This window comes from Idiotropiscis lumnitzeri, chromosome 5 (assembly GCF_059441095.1).
Source record: "Idiotropiscis lumnitzeri isolate Australia: NSW breed Sydney's pygmy pipehorse chromosome 5, RoL_Ilum_1.0, whole genome shotgun sequence".
NCBI lineage: Eukaryota > Metazoa > Chordata > Actinopteri > Syngnathiformes > Syngnathidae > Idiotropiscis > Idiotropiscis lumnitzeri.
The window spans coordinates 29871091-29886388 of NC_142395.1; the positions used below are offsets into that span (position 1 = coordinate 29871091).

The following is a 15298-nucleotide window of genomic DNA, read 5'->3' on the forward strand; positions in this document are numbered from 1 at the left end:
ATTAAAAATAAATTGTCGCGTTAACCAATAAAAATAAGACGCCACCCAAAATTTGCTCTCCGCTCAACATGCATACCACCACCCGCACTCTCCATTCCAGAAATGTTCACTTTTTCACCCCGCAAAGTCTGCACTCCTTTTTGGTCCATTATGCTTTCAATTTTCTGCCCCAAACAAAGAATAAAACTCACCTCATTCATTCCAATATCAATATTTAAGAAGTGAGTGACGGATACGATACGTATTTTATTCACCAAGTTGTAACGTATTATGTAACAATTAATATCACAATGTTTGTCGACCATGTACAATATTGGATGTTTTTTTTTATCTTCTGTCATCAGTAAGGTGTTGTGCAATTTTTCCACCAGTCACATGCATGCAGTCTTGGACTTTCCATAATTACGCATTTCTTTCCTCAACTTAACTTGCATCCCTATCGATGATGGCGCTATCTATCTCGACGCAAACATCAGTGAGGAGGTGCTTGCAGGAAGCGGAGGGCTGATATGTTTATCTGTGCTTTGGATGATAAGACTTTCTGCCAAATTCTTTGTTGCATTGACTGTCAGGTGGATAGGGAGCATATGGTCGCATTCCAACGTTACATAATCGCTGGCGCAAGTTCCCCAAGTACGGATACATTGCTTCATTTTGTTGTCGCAGATTTCCACATTTGGATTGCAAACAATTGGACACTGTTTCCATTTGTGCGAATAAGCAGATTGAGGTTGAACACGAGTTCCCCAGTCACACTGCTGTTCCAAACTCACAACGCGGCATTTTTTTCGTCATACGGGCAAGATTGCATCTTAAACTCCGTGAAGTGCGAATGTCTTCGAAATTTGTCAACAAGCCTGCTAATGTGAACGATTCAAAAAATTATAGTAAGCATCTAAAAGGAGGCAGCAAAATTGGGAGCGGGGAATCAAACGCCTCCCTCTGCCGTCACGTCCGCGGAATGTGTCAAACGTTCACCGTTACTCCAACCTGGAAAACGGGATTCTACTTTGTCTACTTCTTTCCTATGCCGATACATAACCAACCTACATGTTTGAGACGTGAAAATACATCCAATTAAAGTTTCCGATGGTTGCAATATATCCAATCAGGTCGTTGCGACAATGACGTGCTGACAAGCGCACGTACTTGCAGTCAAGACATACTTTTTAAAAATAATTACCTACCTCCTGGCGCTTGCAACTTTCTCGCTGTGACTCTTGACAACTACGAGGCGCTCGTTCGGGGTGTAGGCAAAGTGCAGTTAGCTAGCGAGCTAGCTAGCTAGCTGCACATCGTAAATGCACCGGGGGCGCTAAAGTTCTTACAGTAGCTTGTGAAAGTATTTTTGGACATAATGCCACGTTTCAGGCTTCAAACATGAAGATAAAAAAAAGTTGTTGTTTTTTTGTGAAGAATCAACACCAAGTTGGGGATAATTGTGAAGTGGAATGAGAGTCATATGATATTTATTTGGAAAAGTGGTGGAGCTTGTTAAATTATGCCCCCCCCCCACCAATACTTTGTAGAATCAAATTTTGCTGTGATCGCAGCTGCAAGTCTTTTGGGGAACGCCTCTATCAGTTCTGCACATGGACAGACTGAAATATTTGCCCAATCTTTGCAAAACAGCTCAAGCTCAGCAAGGTTAGATGGAGAGCATTCGAGAACAGCAGTTTTCTGATCTTTCCACAAATTCTCAATGTTCTGGACTTTGTCTTGGCCCTTTTAACACCTGGACATGTTTAGTTTTGAACCATTCCAATGTCACGTTTGCTTAATGTTTAGGATCTTCATCTTGTTGGAAGCCTCAGGTCTTTTGCAGACTCCCGCAGGTCTTCTTCCAAAATGGCTCGGCGTATTTGGCTCCATCCGTCTTCCCATCAACTCCAACTATCTTGCCTGTCTCTGCTGAAGAAAAGTAGAACATACTTGGGCAAGCCGGTGTATACACTGGGCTCGGGGCGACTCGTGCCAATGTGCGTCACACCGCAATGTTTTAGCTACGCTCCCCCCGCCCCCAAAAAAAATTAAAAATCAGGGAAGCTGAAATGGTGAAAAACCTTTAAGGCTTCGATGTCCTCATGAGATTGCTCAGCTGAACTTCATGTTTTTGTCCTGCGTGAGGAAGGAGCCTCCTCTGTCTGACTCCAAACTTTCAAAGACACTTCAAGGCCTTTCTCACGTTGCATCCATTAGTACTTGTCAGATAAACCGACGGCTCTTCAGTTGTGCACAGCGGTGGAGTAATATACCGTCGTCCATGTGTTTAAAAGCAGAAAGAGAATTGCTCGGGAGGTTTTAGGCACGAGGAGGGAGTTTGAGGCAACACAGCTGGCCAACAAAATTGCCTTTCACTAACAATGTCCAAATGATGCATGTTATCTGCGCCTCACCACGTTAAATTGGTTTCAAGGAAAGGTCAACAGTTGAAGAAAGGGGACTTTGGAGCTTGTGTAGGGCAAATATGGAGCGCTGGACGAGTGGCTTACTGCTCCGTAGGGACACTCTAGCAGAGGTTCAGGCACGCTCGTGAAAGCATTTTGCACAATGACGCTCGGCAGTTCGTGGCATGGAAAGGCACAGTAGTGGGCGCTCAGCACCTCAGAAGCGTTGACCGATCACCGATTTTTACAACCCAAAATAAATTGTATTCATGAATTCCCCAATAGGCATTCTCACAAACAGTGGCCATAATATAACAATACTTACTGGCATGTCATTTTTATGACGCTTGTTACTGTTTGTTGCTGTTCCCAGGTGGCCACTTGTGTGGAAAAAAACGCATTTACACTTTATTAGATAAGTCATGTTTCATGAAGTACAATTTTTTTCCCGGAACGGATTAATGGCATTTCTATTTATTTCAATGGGAAAAAATGATTTCAAGAGAAGAGTGTGGTCACAGAACAAATGAAACTCATCGCAAGGCACCGCTGTAGCAATGGGACGGTTTCTTTAACCAAGAAGAATTGAAGCCGACCCTCCATGAGATCAAATAAAGATTTTTCTGTCCTCTGATTGGTTGGTCAGAGCAAGACTTTTCACAGCCAACTTCAACATAGATGAAACTATTGACAGGTTGCCGGTCAACCATTTGGGAACAAATGAATTCCAACCACCAATGGCTGGAAACTGAACCCACGTGAACCACCATAGCAACATTCTCCGCTTTTACTGGATGCGACCGAAGCAAAAGTTTGTGACGGACATCCTGAGGTTTTGCAATGAAAAACAAATGTTTCCAGAATGGATCCCCAAAGCTACAATCCATCAACAACACGTGATAGCACACCGAGGATTGGACCCAACAGGTAATTCAGAACCGTTTAGCAGACTTCAGGCTGAAATCAACATCTGCCATGATTTAAACGGCAATCAATCATCAGTCACTTTGTGTATCTCAAGGTACTCGGCTGTATGACCTCATCCTGCTTGGAAAAAAAATATTGCCTGCATCATGATTGAGAGCGCTCACTTTTATTTGTGAGACCACACAGATTTCCCCGTTTCTGGCTAAACGTATCTATTGTAAAAAAAAAAATGTTTGCAGGTTATTAAAGCCGTTATCGTATAGCAGTGAGTTCATGGGACAGTTTGGTCGGAAACCAAATGGAAAGGAAATCTTTCTATCCTGAAAGCAGGCCTGCGGAGGTGTTGTTATGAGCCCAACATGTTTTTGCTGATCTCATTCACTACCAGCCCAGCCCACTGGCTGGAAGCAGTGAAACTGTGCAGCTCAACAAAACGCCAAGAAATGAAGTGAAAAACTGCTGGGAAGAAATCTCAGAATTTGTTGGATGGAGTTGAGCGTTTAGGCCAGCAGGAAAATGGCGAAGCGACTGAGCATCATTTCTTTTGAGGATTCCTTTTCTATCCTCTTCAAATCAGGTAAGCAGCAAGTTTGTTCTGCAACCAAAACAATGGAACCGTAAAAGCCTTTTATTAGTGACAAAGGGCCGCGTTGGTGAGGACATACTGGAACGGGACAAACATCACATGGAGCATGTTCTCCTTTCTGACGGACATCTGGTCAACGCAAAAAGATTTTTTTTCTTTTTGGGAAACAGTGATCACCTTTTGGGAATTTATGGTGTCAGGTTCTGCTTGCCGGAATCGCCGTCTTTACATATTGGAGGGTTTGAGTGCCTCTGACTTGGAACAACTTTTGCTTGTGCACCAAACACCGGCTCAGATGAGCAACACTTCTTGGAGCTCTCCATCATTCCACCAAAGGGACTTCAGACAGCAGCAAAATATCTACAAAATCTGGATGGTTATGCTCGTCAACAATGGTTAGCGCAATTTAAATATGAGACACAATTTGTCCCAAAAAAAATCTTGTTCCAAGTGTAAGCATGCGCCAACACACCAAGTTGTAGATCACAGAATAATGCGCTTGCTTGTGTGACTGCAGGATCGCAATACAAAATATGAACATTAATTACACATTTTTTTATAATTATTTACAAGCACGATTTGAATATAATTGTATTGCAGGACCATGTCGTATGAGCTCTCCTTTGTTGTAAGACGCACAAGAAAAAAAATGTCTTACTTGCATTTTTTTTCTTCTGTTCAAGTTTAGCATCTGCGCACTTCTTGTACTACTCGTGAAGTGATCGACAAAATCATGTCACGAGTAGTTCTAGGAAAACAGTGGTCGACATATTCATACGGCTTTAATGAATTTTATTTGGCCCGTGTACTAATTGACATTCGTGAACACAATATTCGCCATTGAAGGTGCAGGGAGCTACTCGTGACTGACACAGTCCCAGTAGATTTGATGGAATAGGAGTCACCGAAAGTGTGAGGAATGGACTATCTCAGTTTTTATTCAGGAGCTATTTGCAGTGTGTTGGAAAGCAAAAATAAAATGTCAAAACTTTTTAACGGTAAGTAAACAAAGGACCTTCAAGCAAGATAAAGGCAGCCATCGTATTTCGTACACAACATTTATTTTATATAAAAGAAAACGGGTTGTAATATGAACAGATATAAACGGGAGTCATCACTGGAAAACCACAGTATCCAACATGGCGGCGAGGCACTGAACAATGTTAGATGTCATCAACACGTCGACGTGCTCCTCCAAGTGCCTCTTGGGATCCTGCAGGACAAGGAAACATCAACTTGATTGACCGCCAAACATTCAGGGGCCGTGTGTCACATTCCGTCATTTCCTGTCCGTGACATTCACAGTTTAGTTGAAAGACACGACGGCACTACACAAGTTTTCTTGAGAAATTTAGAGCGCTTTCCCGTCCAAATTAACATCCATCTCCAAAGTCCCACCACACGAGAATGTGATTTTGGCAAACGGCGTGCAAAGAGATGATGACAAACTGGGAACGTCACCTGTTTTCCGACATTCTTGATGGCCAGCTGTTCTGGTGTCATTTTGTCCTCTTCTTCGACAGCCTGAGATGGAAAGGGACACAAACAAGTTGGTTCGCAAAGTGTCCGCACGGCACGTGTGTGTGTCTATGTGGCAAATGGTCAAACTTAATGACAATTCATTTGCTTTCACACAGAACAATTTCCAGTTCTTTTTGAGATCATAATTAAGATTTCATTTCGGCGTATACTAAATTGACGATTGCTCCAGTTTGCCGATCAAAAGGATTGCTACCTTGTTGTAGTTCTTGGCAAGCTCCAGCATTTCCTTGACAATGGTCTCGTTGAGTTTGCAGTGCTCGCTGTAATCCTGCAGGGTGAGACCTTCCATCCAACTCTTCTTATGCAAGTTGAGCAGCATCTACAGGACAGTCATTCAAGTCTCTCACGTTCGTAGCAGAACACGAACGCAGTGACACCCTGCTCGATTGCGGTACGCTGATTTTTTTTTTCTTTATACTTGCGCACATTTCTGTGTTAGTTACAACAGTTTTATTAAACTGAAGCAAGTGTGAATTTCGAGATGCATGCCTTCAGTGTAGTACAGCAGCACTAATCTCTACTCGAGAAAAAAGCAGCAGAAGAAGATGCGGCTTTCAGCTCGTCTCAACTGCAGCAAGTCGTTCCCACGGAAATGTCTACGAGTCATGCCGCATGCTGTTTGTATGTGTTGCTGCGCCGAGTACGTTCAAGAAGCAGTTTGAAGGCTTACAATTACATGAACCCATCTTTGATATTTTGCATGACACGTTAGCATTAAGCGAGCACACTTTTGTCCTTTCAGACTATTGAATGGTTTGGTTGAATGCTTGGGTGTTGAAATACGCAACATTTAAAGCGCTTTTGCTTGACGTGTCAGTTTTACAGTCCACCTAAACTGGCAGTGACAACTAAACAGCTTTGAGAACTGTAAGCAACGTCTCTTCTTTTTGTTTGCTCGGTGATACGATTTTTTACAGCAAGAGTTTGACAATCGTTTGAAAGGTAGTAGACACACGTTATTAATTATTCTCAATGTGAATAAAGATTGTATGGATTTAAATTTACAAAAAAAAAATAATACATTTTTATAATGCCTCTCTACATTCCAAATGTTTACCATTTAATGCTGGTGAGCCTGACACACATGGCAGCAATAAACGGCGCTTCACTAATCGGAGATTCAACAACTGGGGTGAGTGAGTCTTACCTTCTGTTCCAACTCATTTTTCCTGTAATTAATGGTGATTGAGTAGTAGTGTCTGTTGAGTCCGTGAATCAGAGCCTAAAATTGGAGACAACTTGAGGTTAATATGTGAATATACTGTCCAAACAGAAATAACAGAGGTCAATATTTTATAATTAACTGAGAATCGTGTTTGGACACATCCAACAAAACTCTGACATGGCTTACAGTGTCGATGCAACTGTACGGGTCCTGCTCATTTATATTGATCAATTCGGATGAAAGCAATCACATTGACAACATTCTGTCTTCTATCTGGTTTCCTTGGAACAAAAAGATTGAAAGTGACACCGCACCTGGATGGAGGGTTTGTTCAGATGTCCCAGATTTGATGTGGTTTGTCTTGGCTCATGACCCAACACCATCATATTGGCATTGATCAGTCTGAAGGCATCAATGACAACCTGCAGCGGGAACGGCAGAAGGTCAAATCCAATCCATTGTCAAATTCACAATACGCCTCAGAAAAGGCACGGCCAGTCGCCTACCTTTCCTTTGACACTCTGAATGGGATCGACGACCACGGCGACCGCTCTCTCCGACAGCGCCTCAAAGCTCTGCTGCGTGTTGATGTCCACCCCGGACAACCAGCAACCGAAACCAGGATGGCTGTGATACCAACCCACGACCATCTCGGGCCTGATGAGCAGTCAACAGCAAGGTGTGTGCTTTGATAAATACGCAAAGTGAAGTCGTGGTCATCCGATTCTTGCGACGAATATACTCATATAAACATTCTGAGATACAGAGACCATGAAGAGATTAAAATAAATAAACAGTTTGATCCGTCCCACATTAAAGTTTCTTACAAGTATTCCTCAGCGCTTCCTATCACGCGATTGCTTATTGTAGGACATCACTTATCAGGAGCAAAAAGAAGCACGGTTCGCCAAATAAATGGCAGCGCATACTTGTTTCCACTTCTTCACCACTCCAACTTGAAATAATTATGTCGAACGAATGTTTGCTCGCCTAACGCTTCCATAATGCCATTGATGGGCTAACAGAAATGTACAAACGTGTTCAGGTAATTATCACACAAGGGCTATTTTGCCCAACAAGGAGCAGCAACACAAGCAAAGTGAACTTTTGGATATTAGCGGTTTGGCATTTGTGCATTTGTTATCATTGATTAGCGGCTGAAAAATAAATCTTTTTGCAGTTTTTTTTTTTTTAAGTCTGGTCAAGCCCCAAAAAAGTATTGCTTTGCCGCCAACTTGTGGCATCCAGGTGCCAAAGAACTGTTTAAGTGATTTCAGGAGCTTCATTTAGACAAAGGTAAAGCCATCTAGTGACTTATACGTGCAATTCTACATATATTTAAGGTGGGCTCGGAAATTTTTACTGCTGCTGCGAATGGAGGCCGTTCACTAAATACAAGCAAACTCTTGAGGCATACCAAACTAGTAATACTTTATTGGTACACTGCACGCAAGCCCTGTAGAAGAGACCATATAGTTAGGTATTTTCAGGGTCGAATGTTTTACCTGCCTGTCTGCTTCAACATGTCCAACATCTTGGCTTGGAACACAGGGTCCACCGCCTCAACACTCACACCCTGTGAGGCAACACCCGGTTTGACACGTTAACATTTTCGGTACAGAGCACAGAACTTCCAAAGTCCAGCATTTAGTCAATATCCTACAAGTGTGCTGATTCCTAAATGAAAAAGTATAGAGCAGCTCTGATAAACATGCCGTTGCGAATCAATTCTTTTTTTTTTTTTTTTTATATCGACGCATATTTGGAGAAGATTATATGGATATTAAATCCATTTTTGATGAATCTTTACATCCCTAGTTAATACACAAGCGTGTATTTGCCTCACTACTAACTTGCCGTTGTCCAACTGATATGTCAAAGTTGTCTGACTAGTGAGAACAAAGACCGTACAAGTACATAGTCCTTAAACTGGCTCATCATGATATCAAATAAATACTTTCCATTTGTGATTCAGAGCACTAGTCGCCTTCAAGCAAGCTATATGAACATTTAAGTCATATTCTACAAGTGCACTGAATTGTCTTACTAGAGAGGACAAAGTGGACCTAAAATTGGAAATCAAGATATCGAAAAGATGCTCAAACAGTTTGCCATAGCTTAGCTTCTTCTAGTATGACTACGAGCTTCCTTCTTTTTGCACTTTCCAGCAGTTCGGATGCCACATGGTACAAGGCTGCCTCTCATAGGTCAGTCTTGGTATTACGACAGATATGGTTATCTGTGTGATGTGCTGTGTTATCTGGAGTACAACAAACTATTTTAAGCACACGCACAGTTTTTTGTTCACCTTGTCATATGGATCCCTCACATTTTAAAAAAATGTATGAGATGTTTAAAAAAAAAAAAAAAAAAAAAGTGTCTAACCCACTCTTTCAAACGCTACATAATGAGTTTTTTTTTTATTTGCTACGTAATTAATATTTAGTACTCAACATTGTTTATGTGTTTTACGACAGTTGATATACACTTTATAAAGGTGACAATTTGATCTAGAAATAATCATCTTGAGTTCTGTTATTTCTGTTGGAAAATGTGTTTGAAAACTGGAACAAACTGGACGTCCGAGTTAGTCAGTGCACCATTTGCTTTATCTCATGAGTACTACATGGTTGGAGTGTAGAATCTCAATGCAAATTAAAAAAAAAACAAAAAAAATAAGAAGCATACCGTTCCAGACTGGGGCATGGCAAACACGTCAATCACTCGCACTGTGTAGTCATCAACAAACTCGCCCAGCATCAATCCCATGACTTCCATTGGTACACCCGCACGGCCATGCTTCAACATCTATTAAGGGAAAAATAACCAACATCACACAGTACAAGTAACACGTCAATGTTAAATGTTTGCCCCAAGGACAACACCACAAATAGCCCACAAGAGTGTTCCAAAAATAGCTTGCAAGTGATGGGACACAAAAGGAAGAGTAGTGTATATTTGATCATGTTTGTTATTTATGGGGTGTACCTTGAGCAGTGCCAATGATGAAATATAGACTTGCTCTGCTGTGTCCACCGCTGGTGCATCTGTTGGGGGGCCCTGATCAAACAATGCAGATGGAAATTCAATCAGGTGATTTCACGAAAATGTCAGAATATTTTTTTTTCCCCAGTTTTGGGCTGTTTACGATTTTGTTTTCAAAAATATTTTGACTGTGTTACCTGGCCAAGACCTGGCATTCCACCACCAAGCCTCAAGAGACGGTCCATGTCGGAATCTGTTGACAATGACACAAAATGTAAAAAAATAAATGAATAAATAAACATGAATTAAAAAAAAAAAAAAATAGAAAAATAAAAAAAACACGATTGCTTATAATTTGGTTCTGCGTTTTCAGCAGTGCCCATTTGAAATGTGTTCTATTGCTCAATAAATGGATGGAAATTAAAACATCTTAAATCCAATTCATCAATTAATGACACCTAAAATGAATACAAATGACTGACAGATTAATCGTTTATTGACATCATCATTAATTGCAACCCTAATTATAACACAATTCCAATACCGTCAAATGAATATTAAAAATTTAAATCACTAAAGCTGACAGGTGGGATAACTGATCTATTCTAAAGGAATAACATACACTCAGTAAGATATTATGGTTACATATTATGCATTAACCCTTTCATACACAGATTGTAGGGACTACAATCATCGTGTAGTTAAATTTCACTGTGAGTTAACTCGCACTTGGAACTAATTGCACAAATATTACTATAGCATAATTAAACTATATTACTCCCACATAAAGCCTCAAATGTTGTTTCTTAGTTTGGTTAGATTTACATTTCTTATAATTCCACCTCTCAATGCTACAGTGCTTATGTATTTTGTTACTGTATAGTTAATACAATAAATGTGTTTTTGTTTGACTATTGCTGCTGTGTCAAAACAATTTCCTTCACGGGAAAAAGAAAACATCCATCCACTGTTATGTACAAGAAAAGTGCGATTTTGATTGGTTGACCGCCATCATTACTAAGCATTACTTTGCTAATCTATCCCCACCTATGTCTGGACAACCACACGTAGTGCATGGAAGCTTGAGGTCCCTTTGCAGCTTTGTTAAACATTACAACATATTCCATTTAATCGCTCTCCCATTCAAGGAACCAGGTAAAACTCCAACCGAGGCTAGCGTCCAGTTAGCATGCTCACGCACGCTAGCCGAGTGTCAACTTCCAAATGGAAGGTTGCGACAAATTATTTACAATAATCCCACCTCACCAAGTATTAAATGAAACCATACAACTGACCGCATATTCGGCATCTGTATACTCACCTTTTGTTTTCTAGCTTTCAGAGGTTGTTTTGAGACACGGAGGTAAATCGGCCAAACAGGGTACCATGAATCAGCCAGAATGAGGTTTAATGTAGAACAACTTCCGTCGCACAATGACATCACAACCCCTAAATGCAATTGCGGAAGTGAGACGCGTGAGGACGCTAAATCCCCAATTAAGTGAGTATGCAAGGACTGAGCCAGTTCATCCATTTTCTATACAGTACAGTTTCTCCTCTCTGTGGCCATGAAGGGCTGGGGGAAGGGTCCTCCCAGCTGGCAGAATAATACAATTTGAATGCTTTAGAGCTGAAGCTCCCCTGATACTGTTCCATTAATTGGGACCGTTCCAGAATTAGAGGGCATGTTCTGTTCCCTTTGGGAAATTTCATATCATTTATGCACGAAATACACAAACATTTTTTTCTAAATTAAGAATGTAACTGTAAAAGTAGTAAAACTGATTCTAAAATAGAATCTAAAACTCCCAAATAGGAATGTAGTTTCCCCTAATATAGCTTCCATGATAGCCAATTTAAATATCTACAGGCCAAATAAGTTTGAAATCAGCATTTTTTTTATTGGGTAGGATTTTGTTCACATCTTCCTTATGTTTTAAAAATGCAATTCATGTCGAAAATGTGCATAAATTCTGAAATCCTGAGGCTGATCTGAAAGGCTTTGTAATTGTTGAAATGTCGAAATGTAAAATATGAGACTTGATGTTGGAATGCTTTGAATCAGTCTAGAAAATATATCCTAATTTGGCCAAGTTTGTGTGAAAAGTGGGCAATTTGAGGAATGCGGGGAATTCATTGAATGCGGAAAACCGTTCCCAAGGTGTTCTGAACGAGCTGAATATGGAATTTGGAACCACTTCATTTAATAGACATTTATTGCTGGAGATATGTGGAATTCTGGACAAAGTAAGAATTTTTTTAATTCCGCAGCTGTCCAGATTTCTTTTTTTTTTTTTCTTTTTAGTCTTGACGTTTGAATGTTTGTCAATAGGCTGACAGGAATAGTGTAGGGCAAGAAGCACAGCCTCGCTGAGGAAGTTTCTGGGTTTGAATCTCAGTTTAGATCTTTCTGTGAACAGTTTGGATTTTAGGGTCAGAATGTGCTTGTGTGGATTCTCTCTTAACCCCCTCTGTGACAAAAAAGGTTTCACTCTTTGTCCTTGAGTGTTTCTCCAAGTTAAAAGCATGACACTATCCCCGAGGAGTCACAAACCCCAAACCAGACCGCACAACCAGTGAGCTTGTTCAAAAAGCTTCAGTGTTTCCTTTTTGTTCTTCGAACGCTTACAAGTCCCACAAACCACCCAGCAGTGGCAGTCGACTGCTACAAAGTCCAACCAGACAGGTCTGCTGGCAAGCTGAGCTCTTGACTGGGACCTACATTCCTCACTTACGCTGCGGATGATGAAAGAGAAGAACTAGTCCACATTCCTCAGTCCCTCCCTCTCCACACCCATGGGACCTCCTGCTACCTCAGCACTCAGCCGTCCGTCCCTGCCAGGATGTGCTTCCCTCACATACAATTTATTACTTTCAATGGCCATTTGAGCTCCACAATGGCTTAGCAGACTTTAAATCTTTATATTATTCATGTAGCCTCTAAAACCCGCTGGTGGATGTTTCCTTCCCGCATATGCTGTTGCTATAATAAACCCTACTTGGCCCAACTAGGAGGCACTGGATGTGAACGAGTAGAATTTGTCACTAAAAGTACTTGTCGCACGCAGTGGTCAACCAGTGCAGTTTACCTGCCTCGTAAGGCACAGTTGTCCATACGAGTTTACCAAAGTTGTCCAACTAGTGAGTACAGAGTGTACTAGTACATGGACGTTAAGATAGAAATCAAGGACAACGAATAAATGCTCGAAAGACCGTTTGCGCAGATATTGGATAGCTTTGCAGTGGAGTAGTATAAGTACGACAATTCAGTGCACAAGTAGAAAGATTCAAACATACTAGTCCAGTGCTTCTCAAATAGCGGGGCGGGCCCCCCAGGGGGGCGCGGTGCGATGCTGAGGGGGGCGCATGTGACCCTGAAGAACATGATTTTCTTCCACCATACTACAATAAAATGTAATTACACCTCCGCTCCAGTAGTTGGCAGTGGCGCTCTCCTTACCCTTTAGCGCAGCGAGTATTAACTCGACGGTGTAGGTTTGAAAATGTTATTGTTTATAGTTGCGGCGGAGAGTGGGTGGTGGGGTGGGGGCGCAAATTGTTTTCTTCTTGCAAGGGGGTGGGGCAATATAAAATAATTGAGAAGCACTGCACTCGTCGAATAAGTGCCAAAGTGGAAATTAATTCATCACTACTAGTCCCACTTTTGGCCTACAAGTATGCATTCAAAATTTACTTAGAAACGACTGCGTACTAGTAACACCACTAGGTCCAACTAGTAGACATGTCAAATGCAATAGTAGCTTCTTTGACCTTATTCGCAGCACCAAAATGCCTCACAGGTAGCATGTAGTTGTCTACTACTAGTGTGGCAAATTTGTCCTACTAGTACGCAGAAATCCCATACAATGATGGAAGGCAGTAGTGCAAAAAAGTCAGATGCCATTTGGAGCGCCCGGGTCCTCCTGCAAGAGTTCAGCATTTTTCTTGCTATGGTGAGGACAAAAAGTGTGAAAGTACAGGTCCAAGCGGTATTTTCAAGGATATCGAATAAATGCTCATACGACTTTCCATGACAACACCGCAATCTGGCTGTTACGTTGGCAAATGTCTCCTTAACGCGGACTGGTTGCTTCTTGAAACTGAATCGATCTCTTAGAAATGTACCTGCACGACGAAATGGACCGGCGTTGGCAAGCCATTGATCAGCGTCAAGACGATGCACGAAACAAGCAAAGTGTTTGCTCAATCATTATTGCTGACGGGGTTACCTCATTCAATTCAGCTCTGCACACGATCGGTTGACACTTTTCCTTTTATTCCGTTCCAAACCTTTTCGTGTCATTGCTCAACAGGGAAGTCATTTCACAAGCTTTGTTGAAGATACCAAATTAGGCCGATCAATTGACCTATTGGCCGGATCTCCCGTTTGAGTAGGCACAATGGACAAAGAGGCGCGACATCGATGTCTTTTATGTGTAAAAGATGTACAGAGAAAGCATGATGAGGAGGGAGGCGGGCGGGGGGGTCTCCTGTCACTAAATGAACATTTGTAATCCATTACAGGAACAAGGAATGTTCTCAACAAAGACTGCTGCAGCTGATGATTTGATTTGGAAAGAGTGGCGCTTTCGAGGAACACGAGAAGCTTGTAACATGACACCGGCATGAAGTCGTAATCCCACCAGCCAGCAGAGTGAAGGGAGAGACATGTGATGCTTTGAAAAGCTGCCCTACACGCAGATGATTTGGGTTTACTTTTGATATCTCCACAAAGACCTTCGGAGCGCTTTGACCTACAGTCTGTGACGATGAAATGGCCGTTATTAAATGAACACTCGTCACATCCAAAAGAGTGTCCAGTAGGACGTTTCTCAACTACAGGTTGTTGCTAAATTGCATTCCCTGGGAGGTTACGAGGCAGACCGAAAATGTGTCAAAACTGAAGATTTATTTCAAGTGAGACTCCTGCCAAACCGTTTAAAAAGATATAAGAGGAAGAGAAACTTTTGGTTTGACGAGGACTTGGGCATGATGTAATGAGGGAGGCATTTCTTCTTTGAGTGCAACACCTAAAGAGCTTTAGTCGGTCTTAAGCATGATGGTTGTGAAGGCTGAAATGGAGAAGATCACCGTGATCCCTTACAATACAAAAAAGATGATTCCAAAATCATCAGTTGACATTGTTACAATCATTTGCATAAGCAGCTCAATCAAGTAAAAGCAACATTTGTAATTCTTGTTCATAAATGACTCCATGTTTGCTTCAACAGTGGGTCCATGAACTCTTCATAATTGGCATACATTCTAGACCAGGGGTGGGCAAACTTTTGGATTGGTGGGCCACAATGGGTTCAAAAATTTGACAGAGGGACCAGGGGCAGATGGATGGAGTGTTTTGGTAACCTCACCTCATCGGAGAAAAAAAAATATATTTAATTTTAAATGATGATGAACAAGAGCATTCCGACAAAACATCTGTCCTTGATACACCACAGTATTTAGAAAATAAAATAATAAATTTTTTTCAAGTTCGAGAGGCCGGATTGAAACGTTTAACGGGCCGCAGGTGGCTCCAGGCTTGTAGTTTGCCCACGCCTGATCTAGACCATATTTGAGAAGTCACAGGCCACAAAATTGGATTCTCAAGATGGATTACACATTGATGTATGCATGGATTATCACAAAAATTGATCACACACCTCACATTCTTGTAAATGTTTGATTTTTATCATTTTATAGTACACC

The 15298-nt window shown here is 41.4% G+C and overlaps 1 protein-coding gene across 1 annotated transcript; it reads right to left on the reverse strand.

Moving 5' to 3' along the window:
• Window positions 1-4939: 4939 nt before the first annotated feature.
• On the reverse strand, window positions 4940-11060 carry psmd14 (proteasome 26S subunit, non-ATPase 14). Its single transcript, XM_088296165.1, has 11 exons — window positions 10914-11060; window positions 9790-9845; window positions 9596-9667; window positions 9296-9415; window positions 8113-8183; window positions 7114-7264; window positions 6922-7029; window positions 6590-6664; window positions 5636-5761; window positions 5362-5424; window positions 4940-5113 (listed from the first exon to the last, which is right to left on the reverse strand). The coding sequence occupies exons 2-11, from the start codon at window positions 9835-9837 to the stop codon at window positions 5015-5017; spliced, it is 933 nt and encodes a 310-aa protein (XP_088152291.1). The 5' UTR covers window positions 9838-9845; window positions 10914-11060; the 3' UTR covers window positions 4940-5014.
• Between the last annotated feature and the right edge of the window lie 4238 nt (window positions 11061-15298).

Bases quoted from the DNA above. Each gene is read 5' to 3' on its own strand.
- psmd14 (XM_088296165.1), bottom strand. From the start codon at position 9,837: ATGGACCGTCTCTTGAGGCTTGGTGGTGGAATGCCAGGTCTTGGCCAG. The intron at 7,030-7,113 runs GTAGGCGACTGG...TTCCCGCTGCAG, and splicing joins TTCAGAGTGTCAAAGGAAAG to GTTGTCATTGATGCCTTCAG. The intron at 6,665-6,921 runs GTGCGGTGTCAC...CTCCAATTTTAG, and splicing joins TGAACAAACCCTCCATCCAG to GCTCTGATTCACGGACTCAA.